Genomic DNA, 27,789 nt, shown 5'->3' on the forward strand with positions numbered 1-27,789 from the left:
TTTGTTTTTAAAGCCAAGAGTTTTATTGTATTTTTTTGTATATTTTGGTTTAATTATAACTTATTTTTTCACTTATTTTTATTATGCTTTAATAATTTTTTTTTAATTTATTACGTTGATCTTTTTTGAGTAGGATTTTTTTAATCAGATACTGCTTATAATTTTTAGTAATTTGTTTTTTATTTGTTATTTAGTTTTATCTAGATTCAGTAAGTATTGGGTTGCCCAAAAAGTAATTGCTGATTTTTTAAAAGAAAGTAAATGCATTTTTAATAAAACTTAGAATGAACTTTAATCAAATATACTTTTTTTACACTTTTTTTCTAAAGTAAGCTAAAAGTAACAGCTGATAACTGACAGAAGAAAAAATGCAATTACAGAGTCACAAGCTGTGAAAAAATTTGTCAACGCCGACTATATGAAAAATCCGCAATTACTTTTTGGGCAACCCAATATTAAATAGGTTAAAACATTTTTTTCCCATTTTCTAAGCTTTTTAAGTTTTTTTATATGTAATTGAGTAGTTTTTTAACTTAGAAAAGTACGTCTTATGCATAGTGTGATTGTTTATAGGCCTGATGGCTTCGCATAGCATGAAATGAAATAAATAAAATAAATAAATTATGTAGCTTAAAAAGGCCACACTTGCCGGATTGACCCGATGGAGTTCTTTATAAGCAAGGGCTGCCGCCTCAGTGTATAACACACTGCTACAACAACAAAAACAAGCTCGCATTTGTCAAGTTCCTTGCACGGTTTCTCTTTATAGGCAGAGACTAAAAAAAAACTATACCGATCACCATAGGATAGAGGTACACTCATTAAGCCATTCTGTTTGCAACTCAACGAAATATCCATTTGTGACCCTACAAAGTACATACGAGTATATTTTGGATGGTCGTAAAATTCTAAGACTGTTTAAAAATTTGCCTGCCTTCTGTAATTACGCTACAACCTTCAAAAATTGAGATATTGAAGTTTGGTACAGATACGGATTTTGTTTATACGCAGGTTAAGATCTTGCCCTCTCGTTGTCCGAACTAGCCCTCTCGTTGTCCGAACTAAACATGGTCCAGATCGGTAAATCTGGAACATGGAGTTGCAGTAGGCCGAACCGAATGTGGTCCATATCAGACCATGTTTTAATATAGCTGTCATATCGACCGATATGTGATCTTTAGTCGTACAATCCTGAAATTTTTAACTGTGGCTTGTATAAGGTTTATTGACATCTGAACCAAATATAATCCAAATCGACCCATACTTGGTAGTAGGCTTATATAAATATCAATGGTGGTTGTTGTTGTATCTATCTTTTGTCTGCTTGATTCTGTTGAGTGTCCAGATCCAGAAACTCTGCGACCAAAATTGGGTACGCCCAGAGGGATCTGGGTCTGTGTCGAGTGGGTTTGGCTGGGAAGTTAAACAGATGAAGTGTCGTGTGGTCCCAGCATCATTCGTTGCTCTGTTGGAATTGAGGCGGCTGCATCTGCTGGAACGTAATTGAGCCAGAACTACTCTGGTTTGCCGGGGGAGGGCAATTTCTTCATGTGCAAGGACTACATTCATCCAGTAGGACTACATTCACCCGGTAGCTATTTACCGCATCTGCTACCGTGACTGCTTGGATGTTGTTTAGACCCGCTTGATATGCCGCTTGATCTAGAGGTTATCTTTTGTAGCGCTGAACGTCACGCTCAATTCATGTAGATCTACCTTAAGGCTTTTGGACTGTGGATACCTATCCACAAGATGATGATTTGGATGGTATCTACGATAACAGCCCGAAAGGTATTGTTTAGACAGCATGTAGTTATGTCTTCCACTGGTAGAATCTTTGTATCGTGATGGATGTGGCCCAACTGAAGAAACAGTCCGTCGCATTTCGAAGGGCGGCATTCTGACAGATCTGAATACTATTCCACTGCGTGTCACAGAGCTGACGAGACCACACTGGTACTGCATAAGACCGGCCAATTGTTTTGTACGTGGCCAACAAGGTTGCTTTGTCTGCATCCCAAGTGATGCCGGCAAGTGACTTGCGCACTTGTTCCTACTTGTGACTTAATCACAAATTGCTGTGGCTTATGGGAAGCTGTCAAATGTGACTTCAAGTATTTTAGGATACTTGATGATCGGAATCATTTCTCCATCGACCATCACAGTCAGCTCGGTATGAAGATTTGTTGGCAGATATCTTCAGATTGAGGTAGACGTTCAACTTATCGCCGATGTCATCAATTTATGGGGGGCCTGATGCCATGATCGTACAATCGTCCGCATATGATACGATCTCTATGCCGTCTGGAGGGGATGGAATGGAGAATAGATAGATGTTAAACAGTCTGTCGTTCTTTCTGTTTGTAAGTCTGTCCGTTTGTCTGTTCAATTGTCTCTCCGTCTGTCTTTCTGTATGTCCGTCTATCTGTCCCTCTGTCCTCTCTTTATGTCCAGTTCAGAGCAAGATATAGTTTACATATATGTATACACCCTATTCACACTCATAAGGTCGTTGAACATATAATTTTCGTCGGATAATTATTTACTTATAGGGTAGGCATGAGGTATTATATAATCCGCATTTTGCCTTCTCTTATTTGTTAAAACCAATATTAGGATTAATACATACAAGCTGTGCCATTTTTGATGTACAATCTCGGCGGGTCCATCACGGGTACGTCTTTGGAAAACTGCAAATTACAAAATTTAAACAAAGAATCGTATAAAAATTACCTTAAAAATATTCTGTATATAAAATAACATACCCCTTTTGCGCAATATGACAGCAGCTGCATTGGATTTGGGAGGACATCTAGGCTTTGATGATCTGCTTCTTTTCTGTTTAGGAGTTTTTCGCGCAGCAGATTTGCTACTATTCTCCATATCACCATCATCGGCCTCTTCAGATAGATTATCATCTTCATCATCGTCTTCACCATTTGTAGAAGCCTCATCACCCGTTTTAATGTCACAGTCCGAATCGGAGCCCATGAAATCTTCACTTGATTTATGTGCTTCCAAGACATGTTGGATGGCTTTCTTTTCGTTTTCAAAGTAACGATGCTTACAAAAGGCACAATAATAACCCACCTTCATAACATAACGACACTTTGTTATATGATCCTCTAGCTCTTCGAGTTTATCACTGACAAAGGTGCACATTTTTTTGGGACAAAAAGCCTTATCGAATTTCCCAATATCACTTGACCATTTTTGACGTACTTCTTCGCCCAAAGGACCATTGTATTTAACATAATCCAAAGCATTGAAATCTGGGGAGTCTTCTTTTTCCTTTAGAATTTCCTCTCCCATTTGTTTCAGTCTTGTTTCGGCCCTTATGGTAGAATGACGTTTCGCCCTACCGGTAGCAGTTAAAAGTTCCTCTTCGCCTTCTTTATTTGTTGGCTCATATTGTGATTTGGAAAGTTTTATTCTTGCGGGACATAAACGCACATGTGCTACATAAGAGGTGCTTGAATAATTTCTATGACAAAATTCACAATCCACACGTTGTCTCTCCAAGCCACAAGTCTCTATGTGCATGATCATTCCCAAACCAGAACGATACAGTCTACCACACATGCGGCAGTTAACACCTTTGATTTCGGTGTCTTTTATATAGCCCGTAATGGAATTTATAACAGCTGGACGATAATTTACATTCTGCAAAAACAAAACAAAATAAGATCATTCAAAACTACTAGTAGTTGGACTCAGACTACTTACCATTTCTTGTTCCCCCACTTGCCAACCAACGCCATAATGTTCTGCCAAATGAGTCACCCATTTAGCCTCCTTTGTCCTTTTTAAGCAAAGACCACACTGTACAGGACCACTTCCGCTGTTTGCCTCTGTTAGAACTTCATTGGAATCTAGTTGCTCTCGTTTTCTTATGAGCAATAGGCGTGGATTAAAAGGATTATCAGTTGCAACTCTTGCTCTGCCAGGAGTTCGCGTAATTCCAGCAGCAGTTGGTGTAGAAGTTATCGGGGTGGTGTCCTGCTTTGTTTCAACGCTTAACTCTTCAGCGGGTGCTTTTCTTTTTCTACCTCGTTTGCCTTTTACTTTGGGAGTTACTTCTTCCAATTTTGCATTATCTTTAATGGGAGTTTCAGTTTTATTTTCCTTAGGCAACACCTCCTTAGGGTCGGGACTATTGTCGACTATAGCCGATGTGATAATTGAACTTTCAGTTTTAAGCTCTTCGCGCTCCTTTAAAGATTTTCGCCCCCTTTTCTTTTTGGTTTTCGAAACAATTATCTCCTCTTTGTTGGCCTCAATCTTATCATCCTTAGTATCTGTGCTCTCTTTGGCTTCCTTTGTTTTAGCTATACTTTGACTTTTCTTTGGCACTTCTGCTGTTCTCAGCTGCTCCTCTGTCTTAGCTTCTAATACCTCTATCGTTGTATTTTTAAACTCATCTTTGAAATCATCCGATATCAAACGTCTTCTGGGTTTCTTAATACGCTTGCCAGACCATATCGGTGTATCAGAATCGGTTTCTGAAACTTTGCTTCTAACCAAAGTTGGCATTGGCTTGGGTTCTATAAAGGCAGGTTTTATGGTTTGAAGACTCTCACCATCTACATTTAATTTGATTCTTTTAGGTTTTGCTGCCGGCTTATGGCTACTATTCATCATCACAGTCTTTACATTTCTTGTATTGTGCTTAATCTCTAACAAATCATTATCTTCATCATTTGCTGGTGACTCATCATCAGTAATATCAGTCTCTACAAAGGTTGTAATGGCTTTGTGACAAGCTTCCCAACGACGTTTTTTCAAGGGTATCCCACATATAGCTTCCGATTTTTTATCATGCCGCAGTCGTTTTGATATCCCTTCTTTGGGAGACGTTGGTGAAATGGCCTTTCCTGTGGTCAGCCAATTTTTCAAAGTGCCACCTTTTGTTGTGGATGCATTAATGGGGGAATTTTTTCCATTCTCAGCCTCCATGTTGGTATTACGATTTTTCTTATATCCTACGGAATTGTCATCGAAACCTAAAAAGTCTGTGGTTGGTATCTCACCATCATGCGCTGTATCAAAATCTCTTTCTTCGTCTTCAGAGTCACTACTGTTCTTTTTATGAGATTTTTTGATATCATTCAAGGTTTTGCGCAACCTTTTACGTTGATTGGATGCGGGAGGTGTTTTAATTTCTTCTTCCTTGCTGTCTGGATAAGATGCCTCCACATCCAGGAAGTTGGAGCATAAACCAGCGTCCTTGTCTCTGGTTCTTAATTGTTCAAAATCACAGGGTTTAGAGGAAAATCTTGTTCTTCTGGTCGTGGCGGTATCTGTATTTTTGATAGTATCGAAAAGAGTATCGGTTGTTCTTGGAGAAATCGTTTGATCTCCCTTAGCCTTATTGAAAATTTCTTCCTTAAGCTCTGGCATGGACTTTTGCTGTCTCCTTGTTGTTTTTGAGACTTTTGTTTCTGGGACTTTTTGTTCCTTTGCTTTGGTTTTATTTGTTAAATTCTCAGTACTGTCTTCAGCCAAGCTACACAAACCTAGCCTTGTAGATCTTCTTCTTCGTATGGGACTGGGAATATAAGGTTGCTTGATGAGACCACTTGGCAAAGTGTTATCTTCATAGGGGGATTTTTCTACTTCGTTAATTTTGTTATTGGATGGATGCTGAAAGTCGCCTTCAGATTTTCTTCGTTTTCGATGACAAGCTTTAGATTTTGTTTCTAATTTATTCGAATTCTTTGCTGGCTCCAAAGATTCATCTTTGGTTTCTGATGATGTAGTATGCATAGGAGCAGTTTCAGTTTTGGCGAATGCTTTTGTAGCTAAGCAGAATGTCTTCGAATCAATTGCTAAAGTTTGTTTAGCTTCAGTGTTTATATTCCCTGATTCTGGTACTAATTCCTTGGATATCACTTCCTTGGGTGTTTGAGATTTCAATTCATTTTCCTTTGATACATTTACTCTATTGTTTTCATCTTCTTTCTCCACACTATCACCTTTCTCTTCCGTATTATCTGTTTTCTTTATTTTCAATAGCAAATTCTTAATACCCTTAATTTCTTCCAATGTCGATACAATTTTGGGCTTTGGTTCCACTTTCTTTTTAAATGGTATTTGTGGTGGTGATCCCTGTATATCCTTGGGAGGATTTTTTACTATATCGATCAACGATACAGCGGCCTTTCTCAATTCCTTGGGAATTGTGACTGAGGACTGGGGAGAAATTTCATTTGTTTCTTTGCCTACGGATTTACGTTTAGGTATTTGGTGTGGGTGAAGAAGTTGAGAAATAAAGCCATAATTTGAGGGATCCTCAGGGGAAATGGTTGTAATTGATTCTTTAAGGCCTATAACGTTTGCCATCACATCTGAAGTTATCTTACTTTGTGTGTCCATCTTGTTGGTAGGGAGATCTTGTTGTTGGTGTGAAGACTCCTCATCTTGTAAGAAAACATTCTCCACTGTTGTGATTTGAGTGGGGGTTGTAACTTTCTGTTGCATAGGGGTAGCTTCTTCTGTTATTTTTGGAGAGTTTTCGCTAAAGTTGATGAGTTCATGGTGAGGCTCCATGAAAACTGTATCAGATATTTGACTCTTATTCAATGCTGTAGTAGTTGCTATAGAAGCTTCTTGGCTAACTTCTGACATTCCAGTTGTTATGATTTTAGGTGAATTTAAATGCTTGGATTCCGTTAACTCATTCTCCGCAACTTTATGTGAAGTTTCAGTAACTATAGTAGGTTCTGGAGTAGTTGCAACAATTGTTGTCTCCTTTTGAGCAATATTGGAATCTGTAGCAGCTGCAGCTATTATTTTTTCCCTCTTATTAGAAACTGGTGGAGATATATGAAATTCAGTTAAGGGTAGCAATGTGTTGGGAGTCTCTTGCGTTCTATATTTGGAAGATACCATGTAATCTATGCTAGAAACCATTTTGTTATCTTCTTTTGCTAGAGTTGGTGCCGCCAAGGCCAATGATTCAGATAGTTGAGAAACTTGACATGAAGCTTGAGGATTTATGTTTTCATCTGTTACGGGTAGCAAAGTGTTGAGAGTTTCTTCTACTGCAGATTTGGAAGACGCTGCAGAATCTATGCTAGAAACCATTTTGCTGCCATCTTTTGCTAAGCTTGTTGCTGTCAGATTCAATTCTTTGGGTGATTTTGAAACTTGACATGAAGCTTGAGGAATAATATTTTCGTCTGTAGCGGGTAGCGAAGTGTTCGAAATTTCTTCAGATGCAGATTCGGCAGTTACAATGTAATCTATGCTAGAAACCAAACTGTTATCATCGTTTGCTTGAAATGTCGCTTTCACCATCATCTGTTCTAAAACCTTAGCTTGGGATGAGTTCGAAATTAGAACATTTTCTCCTACATGTATTGTTTCCAAATTTGAAGCTTCAAACGTTTTTGCAACTGGTTCTAATGGTGTTTTACTGATATGCATTTCTTCAGTTTGCCGACTAGATTGGAAATTCTGGTCTTCGGTAACCATTTCAGTCTTATTTGTTGTAAGCCCTTGGTAATCACTTTCATGTATAATTTCTGTATTCGTTATGGTGTCTTGAGAAGAAATTCTATGATCAACACCCATTGTTTCATTTGACGTGCTTACACTTTTCCCAGAAGTCATTAGAGATCGTTGTGCCAAATCTAGCATGGCTTCACCTGCAGCTAAAATTTCAGGTGTATACCTTTCTTTTAATCTTTCATTCGTTATGCTAAATGACTGTTTTAAGGTCTCATGGGGATCTAAATTCGTTTTCTCCTCCCCTTCCTTGTTGTGAACATCAGAAGCTGTTTTGGTTTCACAGGCAAGTTTATTTTCCTTTTCAGTTGACGATGTTACTGAGGAATGCCCTCCTTTATTTACTCCAGGCGAAGCTTTATTACGTTGCACCAAATTAATTTTACCTTTTTTGAAGCGAGATATTCTCTTGGAGACAATGGGAGCAGTAACATTTCCTTCCACAGCACCTGATGTATCATGTACAGCACTGGGTATTGCTGTGTCCTGTGCAGAATTTTGAGAATTAGTTACTTCTAATGCAGTTGTATGAGGTGATTCAGTCACTGAAGTTGATCCTACTTTAAGTATGGATTTCAAATTTATAGCCTTCTCTGGGACAGCTACAATAGTTGGTAGGGACAAATCTTGAGTTGGCATATCTGTTGCATAAGATTGGCAAGATTTATTCGTTATTGTACTCGCAATTGTTTGTTGCGGCAAAAGTTCTTTAATAACTTCCACCTCTTTCCTGTCTGAAAACAGCTGATTTTCAGCAATTGATTCCCTCTTAGGCTCTGCCATTTCTTTGACTTTTAAGTATTCTTTTGCCTTGGGTTCCTCTTCTCCCAAATTTTCCTTCTTTTTACACAATTTATTTGTTGTTGATTGCTTAAGGGGAGATAATTTTGAGGGGGATACAACTTTTATACTGATTTGTTTGACTTGTAAGCTTCGCACAGGAGCTTGCTCATTATTTTGTTCATCATGGGACCCGTTTATCGAACTCAACATGCTGGTATTTTCGGAATGGGCTTTGGCAGATTTGTTGGTAATATGTTCAACTTCAAGATTTACATCAGTTTCTTCGGCAATGGCTTTTTCGGTTTCTGGCACTTTTGGCAATTTTTCGTCAGATTCGTTAGATGCATTTTGCCTAGAAATCCTTATCATCTCTTCTGGCTCTAGTTCTTCATTATCTCCCCGTGAAATAGTATTTTGACATTCTTTTAAACCGTTACTATGATTTTTCGCCCGAAGCTCTTCGCCTACCTGGCAGGTGGTATTTAATGGCTTGTCCACAGATTTACGCAGGCTTACATGATCACGACCCTTGGAACTTTCTATGACTATGGTGTCCACCATTACGGATTCATTATCCCTAGTGGTGCCTGCTCCTGTTAAACTCAATTTTTGAGGTTCAATTTTAACCACTCTATTGTCTCCATCCAGCATAACAATTTTTCCAATATCTATAGAATTTCCTTTTAAAACTTCATCTATTTCCGAAGGTGCTTTTTCAGTTTGCGATGTGGATACTTTACTTTTGCGTGGTGAAAATGGTATACGTAAAGGTGAGAAGTTCATAGAACATGAAGCATTTAAGTTTAATTCTTCAGGTGATAGCTCCAGTTCGGTCTCTTCTGTGATGGGATTACCTTTATTAAGGGAGGCTATAAAGTCTACTGCGGAGAATGTATCTTCGGCTTCGTCATCTGTTATGTCTATGATTTCAGCAGCCGAATGGCGAAATTTGGTGGGTGAATATTTGAAAGGAACCTTGGGGGGTTTTGAGGGAGATGCAGAACGTCGCTCCTGTTTGGTAGAAGGTTCCAATTTGAATGGAAAATTGTTATCAACAGAATTATTCATTAAAGATGAGGTTGATGTTGTTGAGGATGTTTGAGGTTCCTTTTTGACAATAAGAAAGATTTTCTTGGCAAAATTGTTAAGTTGCTGTTGTTGCTGAAGTTGCTGTTGTTGCTGTGTCTGTTGGCAGGCATTGTCTATGAAATTTCCCATTATTTGTTGTGGTGGATTTTGGTACATAAGCTGGTGCTGATGCTGTTGCTGATTGTTGACATTGTTGGCCCCCAAAGGCTCAGTGGTTTTTATCCATACTCTTCTTGTTGTTTCCTGGCTGGTTTCTTCCTTTATCTTAATTTCATTTGGCGCAAGGCCTGCTATGGTAGCGTTTCTCCTATTGGCTGCAGTTCTTTCAGCAATTTTCTTGGCAAGATCTGCTATTTTTTCTGGAGGCAATTTTAGCTTGGAAGCATTCACAATATACTTGCGGTTTTGTTTGGATGATATTAGCGTTAATCCTATGTTTTTATTATGTTGAGCATTCGATTTGACTGTCTGGCCGCTTTCTGTAATGACGGTATCATCAGGTTTCTCTTGTTTTATCACCACTTCGGGTATGGGCTTATGGGGCCTAGCAAAACGAGCATTCACTTTTGACGTTGATAAACGCAATGCCGTCAGATCAATCATTTCATCTTGTGATAGCACTTTATTTTCCAAGACAATCAAAGAATTTGGAGCAGCCATATGCATACTAGGAATTTCATTATACTCATGGCTCTGATCAGGCTGAATTTCATCAGAGGGAGAAGCATTGGAGTTGGTATCAGTTGTTTGACATTCCTCTACATGATAATTTATAGTTATTTGTTCAGAAGTTTCTGTTGGCAACATTTGGTAATAGCTATTATCGGGCAAGGGATATGGCTTCTTGAAGGTATCTATATTGGGCAAAGGTGACTCCTCGGGCACATTTGAGGTGGGAAATGGTGTCTTCAAGGGAGAAACATCTGGCACCACTATGCGCTGCCGTGCTATAGAGGGAGGCGTGTAAACAGGCCTAATGGAGGCCTTTGGTATTCCATTGGGAGGAGTATTGGTATATAGTAAATCGTGCATCATAAATGCTGTATTTGTGGTGGCTGCACCTTCTCTGGGGGAATTATTTTCAAAATTAAGTTTGCGTGCAATATCCTGTGGCGATTTTTGGGGAGTTTTTGGTTTGGTGGGCAATTTGTTTGTGGGTGTGGTTTCAAATATCTCGTCTGAATTTCTAACATTAATGATCGGTGATTGAGGAGCTACTTGCTGCTTACCCGCCGTGTTAAAAGGGGTGGGCAAAGTTTTCAACAAAATCTTGGTTACTGGAGGTTTATTGTAGGACAATACCGAAGGTTCTTGAGTATTTGGAAGATTTTGTGGAGTTGTTGGTGTAAAATAACTATCCACACATGAATATGTGTTGGAACCAGTTGAAGCATTGCAATAAAATTGTGCTTGGCTATTATTTTGAACAGGCTTTGGATGATAAATTCGTTGACCACTGTTGGTGGGTGCGTAGGGTAAAAAGCTTTTATTGTCAAGACTTGACAAGGAGGTGGCTACTAATTTGCCATCTATTTTTTCGGGATCTTGTAAGGTCACCCAATGTTTGCCATCGGAATTCTCAGGACCTCGGTATGGTAACTGGGGAGCATAATCCCTGAATTGAGTTGGTGCAACTGGCGCTGCCTTCTCCATATTGGGGCAAGAATAGGATTTGGCTGGCATGCAAGGCATATCGTCGTATTTTCTAAATAACGTTTGGTGGGCCCATTCATTTCGTGGAAGTGCTGGTTGATGATTGAAACTCTTTTGCGTGGGCAGAGCAGGTGCTTGACGTTCAAAGTTTGCCAGCGTTGGTGGCAATGGTGCTGGTGGCTGTGCCCTTTGCTTGTTATATGTGGCTTCATAATTCGGGACTTGAGATTTTTGTAGCTGTTGTTTGCTGCCATTTATAATTCTAGGTTTAGTCGGCAGCAATTGTGTTATCTGGCCATCTTTGATAACCCTGATTTCTGGCGGTTGGATTGTTGAGGAAGTCGGATGCAAGGCTGCTTTATCTGGAATTTGTAATAGTTGTTTACTACTTTTGTATCTTGTTTGAGATGGCGTTGGTGATGGCGAGGAGGATGAGCTTGATGATGAGGCTTGTGTTGGTGGTTGCGGTTTTGGTGTTATTATTTCATTAGAAGGTGGTTTAAGATGTATAAAAAGTTTTTGACCCTCGCCTGAGTTTTGCCTTTGCAAAAGCTTTTTATGCAGCAAGCTTTTAACATGCCTCATGCGTTGTTCAGGGCTAAAATTTTTCATATGCTCTTGATGAGTCTGCAGCGTTTGCTTGTTATCATTGCTAGTCATAGACGCCTCTGGAGCTGTTATGGTTATTTTAGGCGGTACAATGGGTTTCATCATAAACGATTGCTTGGGTGTAGCAGCTAAAAAAGAAACAGAAAAAGCAAAACACATACATACATAAATCCCACAAAACAAAATAAAAAATCCAATACTCATTCAAAAAAAAAAAAAAATAATAATAAAAACACTTACACACCAATGTTTAAGAATTTGAAACCCAAACGCCATAGCAGGAATTCGAACTCATGCTCACACAAATGGTATAAACAATCATAGCCACGAGTGCTGACGCCTTAGCGCACTCAGCCAAACTAGCTAAACTTCGTGTGTGTCACATGTTCATGATAAGCATAGAGCTATTTTTAGAAACAAAATCAAAAGAACTCTCTTATAAAATATATACCGGTTTCTGTGGTCATTGTCGGCCTGTGCCGTAATAAATAGAATTTTACTCTTTCGTAACTTGTGCTGCTGGCGGGATTTGAACCTATGCTTTCCGAAAACAATTGATGAATAAACGAACTTGTTAGCTAACTGAGCTAAGTAATGCTAATTGCAAGACTTGTCAAATGGCTATTAGAGGATAAACGTTAAAAGTTTCCTTTAAAATCGTCTGTTTGGGAAAGTATCTTGAGATGTTGTAACAGGAGGGGTTATTTATTATTTTGTATAAGCTTGGGAGGAAACTGTTTTTATTTGAGAAATATGTGCCATGGAAATTTACATTCGTAGTGAATTTAATCAGGATTTCGTATGTGAATTTATTTACTTGTACTCAAACACGATCCAAATTTTGGATATAAATAAATGATAAGGACCCCTAAAGGTCTAAAAGGTTTTTTGTTGGGATTTTAGCCCCTAAAAGAGCTGTTTAATTCAAAAATCAAACCAAAAAATATTTTAAAAGTATTAAGCCCTTCATGGCAGTTTGTGGAAACATTTTTGAAGCGTACGTGTGAAATGGGTTCGTTAATAAAATTTCAAACTAAAGCAGACGTTATTTCTTTAACGTAATTTGCAATGCTACAAATTGCCTAAAAAATTCTGTCCAAAAGGGTGTCGCACTGTAAGGTGTCGTTTAATTCAAAATAGAAATTTCAAGCTATAACGAAATATATAATGCACCATTAGAAAGGGTATACAAATGTCTTTATATTCCGGAGAAAATATGGTCAAGGACACATAACCTAGTTACAGTAGGCTCATAAACATACACTTTTTTGGGTTTTCATACTACATGATTTTGCATAATTTGTGTACAAGTATTTTCAGAAAAAACCATAACTCATATAATCTTGAAACTTTAAACTTTAAACCTATCCGTTCCAGGCATTGAACTAATTTTCCAAAATTTGCTATAGTGGAAATTAAAATTGTACATATCGCAAAAAATATATTTCTGACCACTTTTAGATTTTAATGTTTTTTTTTAGAAAAACATAGATATCGTTGACTATCAAAACGTATTAAGCTTCATATCTAGGTTTTTCTGATTCAGGGTTTTCTCGATTATATATATAAAAAAATTTTGCTCGTTTCTGACCCATTTGGATTTTTGGAGCTTTTTTAAAATAAGTCTATGCCAAGCCAGTAAGTAAAGGCAAAAATCGGGCGAAGCAGACTATATAATACCCTATACCAACTAATCTACGTACTACTTTTAATATATAGAACTCATCTCCAAATATAGTCAGACTTTAATTTTACATACCATTTGAAATATCGAATAGAACCTTGTAAGATTTTTTTACATATGGCAAAAAGGGGAATTTAAACAGCCTTAGAAGGTCATATCAGATTCAAATTTTGAAAATTTGGATTAGAAGGATGTTTTAACGAACGTTCCACCAACAGAAAATGCTGCAAAAAAAAAGCTTTTTTAAACAAGGACAGAAAAGCAAGAGATAAATTAGTGTCCTTCGTAAGTAATGATAGCCTCGGATACGTCCGTGAGAAAAGAATAGCCAAAGAAATGTGGGAGAGCTTGAAGAATGATTTCGCGAAGAAATCAATTACAATTCAAGTTTTGATTAGAAAGCAAATAATGAATATACGCTTAAAAGAAGCAGAATCTGTGGCGCAACATCTGATGAAATTTTAACATCTGACCAGGAACCTCAAGATGGCTGGAGCAAATGTTGAAAATAGTGATGTTCTTACGCAATTATTTATATCATTGCCAAAGAAATTTGATCCATTAATAACAACACTTCAAAATTTGGACGAATCCCAGTTGTCTTACAACATGGTAAAGGAAAGGCTGGTCTTAGAAGAAACAAAAATGGAGCATCGTTCAGAAGGGGTTGAATTTCAGTAAAAACAGCATTTGAAGGTAAAAAGAATTTGAAAAGAAATTTTCAAGGACGGTGTTACAAATGCCATAAATTTGGACATAAAGCAACTGATTGTCGTCAAAATGAAGCCAAAGTGCATTAAAAGACCCTAAATATACACAAAAAGACCATAGCAAATCAGTTTATTTTATGCAGATGCAGATTATTCAAGTTCTGGTATGTCTTGCGTAAAATTTAGATTCTGGTGCAAGCGACCATTTGGTTAAGGGAAATGGTATTTAGAATCGATGGCAAAGCTTGTAACTCCCGTGGAGATAAGAATAGCTAAAGGCAATTAATTTCTGATTAAAAATTATAAAGGCATAACTAAATTCAGCAGCAACAGAGATTAAGATGTCATATTGAAAAATGTTATATAGATTCCACATCTAAGGGACAATTTATTGTCTGTGAAAAAGATGACATCAGCCGCCATTGAAGTCAGATTCTTGAAAGACAAGGCATTTATAACAGAAAGAAGCCAAGAAGTAGCGACAGCGTACATGCGTGGTAGTCTATACGAGGTCAGTTTTAATATTGGCAAACATGTCGCAGATATATCAAATTCCAAAAAGTTGTGGCTCAAAAGATATGGACATTTTGGTCCTCGTTTAAGGAACTGGTGAATAAAAACATGGTACTAGATATGGATTTAAAACCAGAAAAGATTAATTTTTGTGACTTTTGCATCGAGGGAAAATAATGTCGTGACCCTTTAAATAAAACACGTGAAAAGTCTACTAGTCCACTTCAGAGGATTCACTCTGATGTCTGCGGTTCAATCGATCCCGTAGCTTGGGATGGTTCAAAGTACAGCGGTCAAAAAAAGTATTCATCATTAGCAAAATTGATAATAAATTCACTTATTTTGGGTAATTGAAGAAAATTTAAAGTAAACAAATAATGCAGTTTTATGCAATAGTTTATTTTTCGTAATATGTTTTAAAATAAATTCAAAAAATAAATTTAATTAGCGCAAAAAATGCAATTTTAAATAATAACACCAAAAACAGAACAAAAAAAGTATTCATCATTGATGTGCTATCATCAAAGTCAAATTCAAATATTATTTGGGAATCCCCCTTTTCTGTTTTATTTAGTAAAGGAGGCTTTGCCCTTGACAGCAAATATTTAATTTCATTGAAAATATAGTTTTTGTCAAAATGGGTCGTAAGCAAAACGAGGTTTCTGATGAGGTAAAAGTTTTGATAATAAAACACCACAGGAATGGTTTAACTCAAAAAACTATCAGTGAAATATTAAATAGACCACGATCTACTATACAATCCATCATCAGAAAGTGGACAGAAACGAAAACTGTTGACAATAAACCAAGATCTGGTCGACCAAAAGCACTTTCAGTTGGAGATGTGCGTTGGCTAGTGCGGCAAGTTCAGAAAACTCCGAAGACAAATGCGACCATTCTTCGTAAAAACACTATGGAATATTTAGGGAAGGAAGTTACTACACAAACAATTCGAAATACACTCAAAAGGCATAGTTACAGAGGAAGAACTGCACGTAAGAAGCCCTTTATAAATAAAATAAACCGAGTGAAAAGGCTAAACTTCGCAAAAATGTATGTAAAACAGCCCGAATCATTTTGGAAAACAGTCATTTTTGCAGACGAGAGCAAGTTTAATCTTTTTGGGTGCGATGGAAAGGTCATAGTGTACAGAAAACCAAATACAGAGCTTGAAGAACGAAACACAGTTGCTACTGTAAAACATGGTGGAGGTGGTTTAATGGTTTGGGGGTGTATGGCGGCTTCAGGAGCGGGAAATCTTGAAATTATTAATGGAGTAATGGATCATAAGTATTACATTGACATTTTAAAGAGGAATTTAAAAGATAGTGCTGTAAAACTTGGGCTTGGTAATAACTTTCAATATTATCAAGATAATGACCCCAAACATTCTGCTTTAAATACCAAGATGTGGATGCTGTATAACTGCCCCAAAGTCATTAAAACTCCTCCTCAAAGTCCCGACTTGAACCCAATTGAACATCTTTGGGAACATCTCGAACGCAAATTGAGAACGCGCAATTTTTCGAGCAAGAGTCAAATGCAACAGGTGATAATGGAGGAATGGACTAATATAGACCAAAATATAACCGCTAAATTAGTCCAATCGATGTCAAACCGAAACTTCAAAAGAAGTTATAAGACGCGGTGGTCGAATAACAAAGTATTAATTTTTTTAAATTATGTTATTTATTTTTTTGTTTTTTTGCAATGATGAATACTTTTTTTGTTTAATTTTTTGTGTTCAGCTGTAAAATGGCCCTTTTTGTTCCAATAAATACTATTTTTTTCTTTAAAAACAATGAAATTGTGTACATATATATCACACAAGCACTACTGCATCATTAGTTTAATATGTTTTTATTCCAATTGTCTTTTGTAGACTTATTAAAAAAAAAACATTGAATGATGAATACTTTTTTTGACCGCTGTACATTGTATCTTTTATTGATGACTACACCCATTTCACCGTGATATATGTTTACAATCAATAAGAAGTCCGAAGTGTTTGAAAAATTCGTGGAGTATGAAGCATTGGCTTGTGCAAAATTTGGTATTGTAATTTCAAAAGGGTAGAGAATATGGGTCAAAGGAACTGGTATAAAAACAAAGGTATTCAAGTAGAAGAATCAATTCCTTACTGTCCTCAGCAAAATAGCATAGTAGAAAGGTTCAACACTGATGGAAAAGTAAGAACCATGCTGCTCGAATCCGGTATACCAAAGAACATGTGGAACGAAGCTGCCCTGACAGCTCTTTACCCAATCAACCGAAGTCCGACCAAATCAATATTAGCAAATGTAACTCCAGCAGAAATGTGGTACGGAAGCAAACCAGATGTTGATAATTTGAGAGTTTTTAAATGCGGAGCTTACGCTTGGGTGCCGAAACAAAAACGAAAGAAACTTGATTCTAAAAGTCAACAATTGGTAATGTTGAGATATGTTCCAAATAGATACAAATTATGGAACATGCAAACTAGGAAGATAATCAAATCACTTCAATAGATGTTAAATTCAACGAGTCATGTTATGCCTATAAAGAAGAGAAACCCGAAACCCCTGCACAAATTGTAAGAAGTAGTATGGAAGAAGAGTGTGATGAAATCCCTGCACGAATTATTAGGAGTTACATGCAAGAAGAGGGTGAAAATAGCGTGCCTGTTATCCAAGCATCCAACAATACTATAGAAAATGGTCCACCTGATATAGGAAATAATGACGAAACATCGAACAACTAAAATGAAGAGCATGTCACGGATAATGGAAATAGTAGTGGTGGCGACACACTAGATGACGAATTGTAGGATACTCCAAGAAGAACTCGAACAAAGAGGATTCCAAATAGGTTTTTGGGTTTTAAGTTAGGATTTTCTGCTTATATAAAAGAGGAATTCCCCATGGATGTTCCAGAAACATATGACGACATTAATCGCAGAGCAGATGAAAAAATGTGGATTAAAGCCATAAATGATGAATTGAAATCAATGGAAGCGAATAAAGTTTGGAAATATGAAAGACCCCTCATCAACACGGCAAAATTGCTAAAATCTAAGTGGATATTCAATATCAAGTATAACGAAGATGGAAAACCACTAAGATACAAAGAAAAGGATTGGACTATAACGAAGTATACGCGCCTACCGCTAAACTTTCAACAGTTCGTGTGGTACTAGCGATTACAGTGAATAATGGTTTAGTTTTTTATCAAATCGACGCAAAAACGGCGTTTTTGCATGGTTCATTAAAAGAAATTTTTATGCAAATTCCAGAGGGTGTCTCTGAAAGAAAAAACATGGCTTGTCGTATATTAAAGTCTGTATATGGTTTAAAACTTGCTGCCAAGTGTTGGAATGGCACTCTTAATAATTAGCTAATAGCTCTTAGATACGTAAGATCAAATCACGACTACTGTGTATACACAAAATTTGTGAACGACGAGGTAATCTATATCATACTTTATGTGGATGACCTACAGAAAGTTGCTTGTCAGTATAAAGTTTATCATGCTATGCGTTAGACCGGATATATGTTACCATGTGAGTTATCTGGGACGTTTTCAACAAAATCCCTCGAAGTAACACTGGCAATCGGTTAAAAGGATTTTAAGATATCTTAAATGGATAATGAAGACCAAATTACATTTCGAAAAGAAAAGTGATGAAGCCCCTTTTCTAGGGTTTGCTGATGCAGATTGGGCCAGTAATGAAGTGGATCGAAAATCGGTAAGTGGTATTAAAATGTTTGGATGAAAGGTATCCTGGGCAAGTACAAGCAAGTAGACTGTGGCTACATCGTCGATTGAATCTCAATATGTGGCATTAAGCTCTGTAGTCTCAGAAGCAATTTGGTTAGGTGACGTACTTCAAAATTTAACATTATTAAAAATTTAACCTGTAACAATTTATGAAGACAATCATGGATGTATATGCATGGCGTCAAATGTTGAAACCAAGAAAACGAAGCATATAGACATCAAACCTCACTTCATTAGAGATTACATCGAAAAAGGAATTATCAATCTCCAACCTATCGCAACATCTGATCAGCAGTTAGATTTAATAAATTATGTAAATTATTAGATTGTATGATTGAGAAGGGGTGTTGTAAAAAAAAATAATCATACAAACCTTTGAATTTTGTCTACTTTATTAAATCAATCATAGTAACTGTACTTGTATGTTATGTAAATGAATTTTGCTGAATATATTGTTTATACCCTACACCACTACTGTGGTACAGGGTATTATAATTTAGTGAATTCGTTTGTAACACCCAAAAGGAAGAGAGATAGACCCATTGATAAGTATACCGATCGACTCAGAATCACTTTCTGATTCGATTTAGCTATGTCCGTCTGTCTGAATGTTCGTCTGTCTGTATGTCCGTCTGTCCATGTCAATTTGTGTACAAACTACAGGTCGCAATTTTCATCCGATATCGTCGGTTTTCGGCCTAGAGACAAAGCCTATTGAAATTGGAAAAAAGTCGGTTCAGATTTGGATTTAGCTCCCATATACATGTTCGTCCGATTTGCAGTAATAATGCAATAAAATGGTCATTTATTACCCGATTCTCTCGAAACTTGTCAGGAAGGATTTTCTAATGACGCTCGACAATGGTGAATTTCATGGAAATCGGTTCAGTATTATTTATAGCTCCCATATATATATTCGTCAGATTTTGGGTAATTTGCAATAATGTTGTCATTTGTCAACCGTAGCTATTACATTTTGAACATATTTTTGCTCGCCGAGGTCCATCAAAAATAGTTCCGAATTGGATATAGCTCCCACATTGTACTTATAGGGTAGGTGTAGGGTATTATACAGTCGATACCGTCCGACTTTTGGCCCTTCCTTACTAGTTTTTTCTTGGGAACGGTTCTGTGAACAATTTTTCAAATACTTTTCCTTTAAAACAAAATCTTTTTTCTTTTCAAAACCAACTAATTCTATAAAATTGCCAAATTTTGTAAAGATTGGACCAAAATTATGGCTTCTACAGTCTTAAAACGCCACATCGGATGAAAGATATAAATCAGAACCGATGTTGTTCAAAATCAATAGCGTTCGTCCTTGGACCAAGGAAGTGACGTGTGCAAACTTTAATAAGGGATGTGAGATTTTATTGATAACTATTTTCTTCATCTTTGTTGTTATGTAATCTATATAAATTCATATTCGGCGATATCTTTAAACGCACTAACCCTTAATGCTAGACATTTTAATTGAAAATTTTCAAAAATCTTTTCACTATTCTAGGGTCTTTAAAGTAAGTCATGTATGTCAGCTCAGATTTATATAAAATCAATGAAACAATCAAAGTTGCATACTGATGACATCCATAAAATTTAATTTATGCAATGTAGTGCTATGTATGCCCTTCGTAACGGCATAGAGCCGTTGATTAATTTCTACCAAATATGTATCGTATATATATACGATATATTAGCATTATATATCCATAAATCTGATGCGTTTTAGTTATTTATTTTTATTTCTTATTAATATTAAGAAAAACCCTGGATGGCCGGTAGGATTCCCAACATAGGAAAGAGGTCCGCAGACTTTATACGAGGGTTACCTTTTATATATCGGGATCAGAGAACAGAAAATATTTTTATTTCGGGATTGGAGAACACACAAATATTATTCATTAGAAATAGCTTTACTGTTTTTCAAAATATTTTCCATGCGTTTGAATCAATTATCGAAGCACTTTTGCCACTCTGATTGAGGTATCTCCAAAACCTGTATTCAGAACGCATCAACGGCTTCGTCAGGTGTCGAAAAACGTTGACCTCTCATTTTATTTTTTACGTACGGGAATAAAGAGAAGTCATCCGGTGCCAAGTCAGGACTATACGGCAGATGACTTATCAAAACGATGTTTTGAGTGCACAAAAGTGCTGTTGTTTCGTATATTTTTTTTTTTTGAACGATTGACAGATTGTGTGGTATCCAACGCGAATAAATTTTTATGACGGTCAAATGTTCATGCAATATTGAATGTATGCTGGTCTCACTTATGACTAAGGTTATCTTAATTTCACGATGGGTCACATGACGATCTTGCAATATTATTGGGTTGCCCAAAAAGTAATTGCGTATTTTTTATATAGTCGGCGTTGACAAATTTTTTCACAGCTTGTGACTCTGTAATTGCATTCTTTCTTCAGTTATCAGTTATCAGCTGTTACTTTTAGTAACAGTCAGTCAGTTATCAGCTGTTACTTTTAGCTTGCTTTAGAAAAAAAGTGTAAAAAAATATATTTGTTTAAAGTTCATTCTAAGTTTTATTAAAAATGCATTTACTTTATTTTAAAAAATCCGCAATTACTTTTTGGGCAACCCAATAGTTTGCGCACAGCATCAATGGTTGTTTGAAAAAAAACTGATTTTGGACGACCTTCACGAAATTCGTCTTGGATTGAACTACGACCTCGGTTGAATTCACCATACCATTGATAAACACTAGTCCTTAATGGAGCTTCAACGCCAAAAATTCGATTAAGTTCATCGATGCACTGTTTTTATGATAGTTGTAAAAAATAATCACACGAAAATGTTCACGATTTAATTCCATTTTTTGGGCGAGATGAATCTTTCAAGTTACTGTAAACAGCACCAATAGCGCTCGTATGTCAAAACGTTCTGTGTTCGTATAACATCAAAAATGTCAAGCTTTACGATAGAGCTGTCAGTTGGCAGGTTGCAACACAACGGTTGTCCAATCGCGAAATATAAAAAAGCTACACTCGGTGTTTTTATATAGTATACTTCTTGGCCAGCAATGGTACTATTCTTGGACTTTTTGCTAATACGTTTGTTTTTCCAGAAAAACGTTTGCGAATAGTGGGACAAATTTCATTCAGATTTCGTCCCCCTTGAGTCTTTTTCAAGACTCAGAAGTGTTGCCTTTGCTATATCATAAAATCGACGGTCATCAATAGTTGATGTTTTACGTATGAGTCCGAGGTTTTCGGCCAGTTCTTTATTTAATTAGGTTTTGGCAATCGTTTGATCAAAGCATCCCACTATATCTTAAATTTATCTGTATATTTTTCATAGTATTTTGATTACTTTTCGCAGTTTTGAGCTTATTCTCGCCTTTCTTTGGAACAGTGTTTTTTCTAAGTCCCACTATTACAGAAATTATTGTTTAAAATTTATTCGAAACTATTTCAACAACTTTATTATCATTTTTCTACATTCGGTTTTCACTTCTTTTATTTAATTTTATAACATATCATTAATACTCTGAACAACACTATTCAAAGACCAAACGAGAATCCGGCACGGGATAACGAGAGCACGAGAAGCACCGCACAGGCCTGATCTTTGAGTTCATTGCTGTCACGGGAAGCTTTGCTGCGAGCTACCGGGCGCGTCCACAAGTTGCGGATAGTGGAATGCACCATACGGAGAAGCTGCAACGACAGGCGCGGACAATCAGAGGTATCGAGAGGAGAGTGTCAGTGAGAGGACGGGTGGCACCGGCTCTTGCACAAATACTGAGTGCCTATGATGCTCGATATCACAAGGCGAGTTATTGGCGCCTTTAAATAACCGGTGGCTCACACAGGAGTTTGATCCACCTCCACATGAAAATGTGGCTACAACTACTACTACTACTACTACGGCCTTCCATAGGTGCTTAGGATTATTTCTTTGGTCCTGTGCTATATAAATATGAACCGATTTGCTTCAAACATAAAAATTGTCTTCTTCTACACCTATATTTGCTGAATTTCATGAAGATCGGCATATCCGTTGATTTCAACGAAACTTTTGGGTTCAAATACCCCACTGTTCGCCGTTCGGACTCGGCTTTAAAAAGGCCACTTATCATTGAGCTTAAACTCGAATCGGACAGCACTCATTGGTATGAGGAGCTAATTCTAAACCGATTGGTATACTTAAAAAATTAGTCTAACTCTTTTCCTGTAAAGGCAACGTCATCAACGTTACCGTTATGATTTTTTCAAAAGGGTCAAAAAAGGGTATTTTTTTAAAGGGTCACAAAAAGGGTGTTTTTTCAAAAAGGTCAAATCCATTTTTAGTTGTTGTTGTACACTGAGGCGGCAGCTCTTGCCGATGAAGGAATCCATCGGGTCAATCCGGTACGTACAACCGGCTGCCATGGGATTGCCATTTTAAGTATAATCATCTTGTTTGACCTATCTAAAAAGAGTTTGGGGGCCACCGTAGCTCAGAGGTTGTCATGTCGACCTTTGACGCTGAACTCAAATCCCGGCGAGAACATCAAACAATTTTTCAGCGGTGGTGTTGCCATTGTTTTTGTAGCAGTTTGTTGTGTTCAATCTTTCGTCTGCTTGATTCTGTTGAGTGCCTAGATCCAGGAACTCTGCGACTAAGATGGGGTGCGTCCACAGGGTTTACTGCATCTGCTACGGTGTCTGCATGAATGTTGTCTAGCCCCGCTTGATATGCCGCTTGATCTAGAGGTTCTCTCTTGTAGAGCTCAACCTTACGATCTAGCTTTTGTAGTTCTACCTCAAGGCTTCTGGGCGGTAGATATCTATCCACAAGATGATGATTTGGATGGTCTCTGCTATAACAGCCCAAAATGTATTGCTTGGATAGCATGTAGCTATGTCTACGCACTGGTAGGATCTTTGTCTCCTCGTGGTCCCCATGAGAACTGAGGAGACAGCCCGTCGCAATTCGAAGGGCGTCATTTTGACCACTTCGTGTCAGAGCTGACGAGATCACACTGGTGCTGCATAACTTACCACAGACCGTCCAATTGCTTTGTACGTGGTCAACAAGATTTCTTTGTCCGCACCCCAAGTGCTGCCGACAAGTGACTTGCGGACCATGTTTTTACTTTATCGCAATTTGCTGTGGCTTGTGGAGAGAATGTGTAAGAGCTGTCAAATGTGACGCCAAGTATTTTGAGACACTTGATGGTCGAAATCATTTCTCCATCGACCATCTCAGTCAGATTAGTATTCACCTCACGCGTATTTGTAGTGAACAATGTGGCTGAAGATTTGGTGGCAAATATCTTCATATTTCTTGCAGCCAAATATGAGGCAAGTTCGTTGAGATAGACGTTGAAGCTATCGCAGATGCCATCAATGGATCGGAGGCCTGAAGCCATAATCGTACAATCGTCCGCATATGATACGATCTCTACGACGTCTGGAGGGGGTGCAATGGAGGATAGGTAGAGGTCAAACAGTGCCGGAGATATCACCTCGCCTTGAAGATATCACCTCGCCTGTTTTACTCTACGGTGCTTCGACTTCGACTTTCAGGCCTGGCTGGAGGGGCGTGTTGGCGATGTCCTCAAATACAATAGTTTGGCATAACTAACAGTGTCGATTGCCTTCGATAGGTCCAGTGCCACGAGGACCGTCCTATCACATGGCCTGGGCTGATTGAAGCCACGGCAATTGTTGTGCTATGCAGTCTTCGAAATCCATGTTGCTGCTCGGCGAATGAAAATTCTCCTACGAGTCTCGGGAGAAGTACCTCAAGTGTCTTTGCTACTGGTTAGAGAAGGGAGATCGGTCTGTACGACTCCCCAAACTAGGGTCCTTTCCAGACTTCAGTAGCGGAATCACTTTGCCCATTTTCCAGACATCGGGAACTATAAGAGTGTTCAAAGAAAGGTTGAGGAAAGTAGAAAGGTTCTCACCTCCAGGTAAATCTAGATTCTTCAGCTTCAAAGTAGAGATTCCGTCGGGGCCCAACGCCTTGGATGACTTAACGTCACGGATGACATTCGTTACTTGGCTCTCCTCTTTGCCCTCCTTCATCGGCAAGGGCTGCCGCCTAAGTGTACAACACACTGCTACAACAACAACAATAAATTGACGGATGAACAATCTGGCGCATCTCTTCGGATCAGTCACGGTTACGTCGCCAAAAGTGACTGAGGTCCTGTCATCCCGTCTACCGGGTTCGAGAGTGACTTAACTAACTAACGGACTTGTAGCGTGCGGAGAAGGCACTCCGGGTTGTGCCTCTTCCCTGACGAAAAAGGGCGAACACGTACTCTGAGGTGGTGGTTATCCCCTCCTAGTGATGGAGTCACTTTTGAAGTATTAACCTTAGTTAATAAGCTGTATAAACTTGCCGTACGGTGTCCCACTGCGACAAGTCTTTCGGGTTCGGCAACAAGAAGAGGTCCTTTATCATTGATCTTAACTTGTACCGCCAACTCATTAATATAAAAGAAGTATTCACGCTGTTTCTAAATGAAATGTTTATGGCCAAATTTGCATACTGACGTTGGCATTCTTTAAAGAATATACGGGGAATTCTTTTTATGGGCAATTTCGTTTGGTCAAAATTTCTTGGCTCTGAATCAAGTGCGACATCTGATTCAGAGCCTGTTTCCAATAATCCCTGCGGATTTGTTTCGAACGAATCGAATATGAACATTTAAGTAGATTTTAGGCAAAACCTAATAGACAACACCTACAACACTATGTAGTTACAAGGCACAAGACGTGTAAGCAAAGAACAACTAAAGAAAATATTAAAAAAGGGTTAAAAAAAGGCTATTAGTCACAAAAAGGGTCAAGGTTTCAAAAAAGGGTCAAAATTACCCTTAAGGGTCACAATGGTAACGCTGGGTGTAATGGAAATAGCACGCAAATGCACACTAAAGGCAAATATACCACAAAAGTAAATCATGCAAAAATGTCTCGATTTTTGGAACATATATTTGGGAATGTCAGAAAATTTTAAAATTTCGGAATGGTTGGAAATTTAAAGATCAGGTATGATTATGTTTAAAATGAAGTCTGTCATTAGACTAAAATAGACGTTTTCATCCATTGTGATGCTCCTACCGTTAAACTATCCAAAACTATCCCAACAACTTGCAAATTTTCACATACGCTAAATCAGACATAAAGAAATGAGAACCTAAAGTAGAATTACTTCTGACTGCCAATGCGGGACACACAAACAGCAGATGTTCCATAGTATTTTATTCTTCGACGTTCTCACAGCTTCTGCAGAGGTCGTTACTTGGAACCTTCAGTCTTTCAGCATATTTACCAATCAGACAGTGGCCTGTCATGACGGACACAATGATTGAGACGTCTGTTCAAGCAAGCGATAGCAAACGGTAGACCTTTGGATTGAGCCACATAATTTTGGATGTGATCATCTGTCATTCATTGCATACTCGCTAGAAGTCTACCCAGATATTCCAGTTCACCTGGAATGTTTAAGGTTTTTCAAAGTCTCGTAAGCTCGTCTGCTTTGCAATTCCCTGGGATATATTTGTGGCCTGGCACCCAGACCTGGTGAAGTTTGAACTGTGCAGCCATCTCGTTCGAGATCTACTCAGGACCTACTACAGGCGAGGGCGGTTTTTGAATTCAGACATAAGTTCCCCACAAATTAAATGGCTGCCTGGCTGTGTGAGAGGATATTTAAGTCAATTGCCGTTATACCATATCTAATCCATTCCACCACTTCTTTAACTGCAAGGATGTCCGCTTGACACACACTAAAGTGGACGGGTAACCCTCTCAATATGATCAGTACTAGAACTTCAATTCGTCAATTTTGGAAACAGCCATATAGTGTAACTATATATGGTATGTACCCAGTGCATGACACGGGGTTTAAATTCCATTGGCAAGGCTATCTTGCAGGTATATAGGGCAAAAGTTTCCGCTCTTGCGCTTTCCAAAATGTTTGATTTCAGTTCAATTTCCAGCATTCAGTTATTTTGCACTTTCAGTAAATGCAACACCCATGGAGACAGCTGCAAGTGTGGGTAACTTATATCTCCTGCTGAAGTGAGCTACATTTGTACTAGAAGAATTTACGCTTTCGGTAGCCCATTTTTCTGTCGCTTCCTGAAGTATATATCTAAGAATGCTGGAAACTTTCCACTAACCGCCACATCATCAGCATACGCGATGACTTTTACTCCCTTTTTTTCCAGAGACAATAATATATTGTTAATGGCCATATTCCAAAGTAGAGGACACAGTTGAGGTGTCTCTTGCTGTTCGGACTCGGCTATAAAAAGAAGGCTCCTTATCATTGAGCTTAAAATTGAATCGGACAGCACTAATTGATATATGAAAAGTTTGCCCGTTCCTTAATGGAATGTTCATTGGTAAATTTGCATCGCAGACCCTAACACAGCTCATTTTGCCAAATATCAGCGAAATCGGTTAATAATTGCTGTTTTTATTGGTCCAATAATTCAAATCGTGAGATCGGTATATATCGCAGCTACAGTGGCACAGATATGTCACATACCTTTTCATAAATAGCAGTTACGTAAACTGTCAGTAATGTAGTTAGGACAAGATTTTACCCTAAAAATTTAACTAATCATAATTCTGAGAGCCATGTTAAGCAATTTTAGCAACATTTGGCAGAAAACCTTTTTCACGGAATTTTTTTTTTTTTTTTTGTAAAACGTTTTTTTGTAAACGTAAAAGCACATAGTTTGAAACTCAAATTTCCAGCCTGTGTAATACTCGCAGTTATCCCGCGTCGGCGGTGGATATAATAATCGTGCGATTTTTTAAAATTTGTTTCCAAACTGTTTTGAAAACGCTGGAAATTGTTTTTAAATTTTGTTTTAATTCCTGTTAAAAAATTAGACAAGAGTCTTGACCAGAAATTGAACTGAAGAAGAAACGTTGAGGAGAGATTCGCACGGCGGGGAGATTTGAACTCGATAGGTAGGTGTTGGCGAATTAGGCCAAGTACGGCCCGCTGGATGTACACTGCTATGGTTCGGCCGATCCTCACTTATGGGTGCCTTGACCTTGGATTGTTGGTGGGAGACCTGACCGGCCACTGCGATGTAATGTCGTTAACATGGCGATGGGCTCGGGTCTATGGGCATGAGGAGGAATTGACGACGTTCGAGCATCTGATGTGCCGTGATAGCTGGGAGAAGGCGTAGGATTATAGGTAACAACCTCTTTCTCCCTGAGCTCTCTCAAGTCGTTTGACCCCACCGAGTCATTCTGGACTTTTGTGACGGCCTGGGATGACTGATGGGGCCCATCAAAAAAGTGTTACCGACTAACACTTATTTTTGGTTATCTTTAGGGCGAACACAATGGAAAAAATGAATTTATTAGGACATCACATTGATAGAAGTGTTTTTTTTACAATAGAATGGACTCTTGGTCTCAAATTTTAGTATCAGATTCGGTCTCTACTTGCAAATTCTTTTTTAGTGTCAAATTATCTTGATCAGAGGCTTATTTTGCATG

The 27,789-nt window shown here is 38.0% G+C and overlaps 1 protein-coding gene across 2 annotated transcripts in view; it reads right to left on the reverse strand.

The window, feature by feature from the left end:
* The window catches only part of LOC106085507 (uncharacterized), a 41,457-nt gene that overhangs the window by 11,957 nt on the left and 1,711 nt on the right, over nt 1–27,789 (reverse strand). The window contains exons 2-4 of one of the 2 annotated variants that reach the window (XM_013249784.2): nt 3,727–11,396; nt 2,766–3,663; nt 2,630–2,690 (exon numbers count right to left, since the gene is read on the reverse strand). In XM_013249784.2, coding sequence (XP_013105238.2) covers nt 2,630–2,690; nt 2,766–3,663; nt 3,727–11,396 — 8,629 coding nt within the window. Of the gene's footprint in view, nt 1–2,629; nt 2,691–2,765; nt 3,664–3,726; nt 11,772–27,789 lie in introns of both variants that reach the window. The other variant, XM_013249783.2, reaches the window with a different exon arrangement.

Source organism: Stomoxys calcitrans, chromosome 1 (genome assembly GCF_963082655.1).
Source record: "Stomoxys calcitrans chromosome 1, idStoCalc2.1, whole genome shotgun sequence".
Classification (NCBI taxonomy): Eukaryota; Metazoa; Arthropoda; class Insecta; order Diptera; family Muscidae; genus Stomoxys; species Stomoxys calcitrans.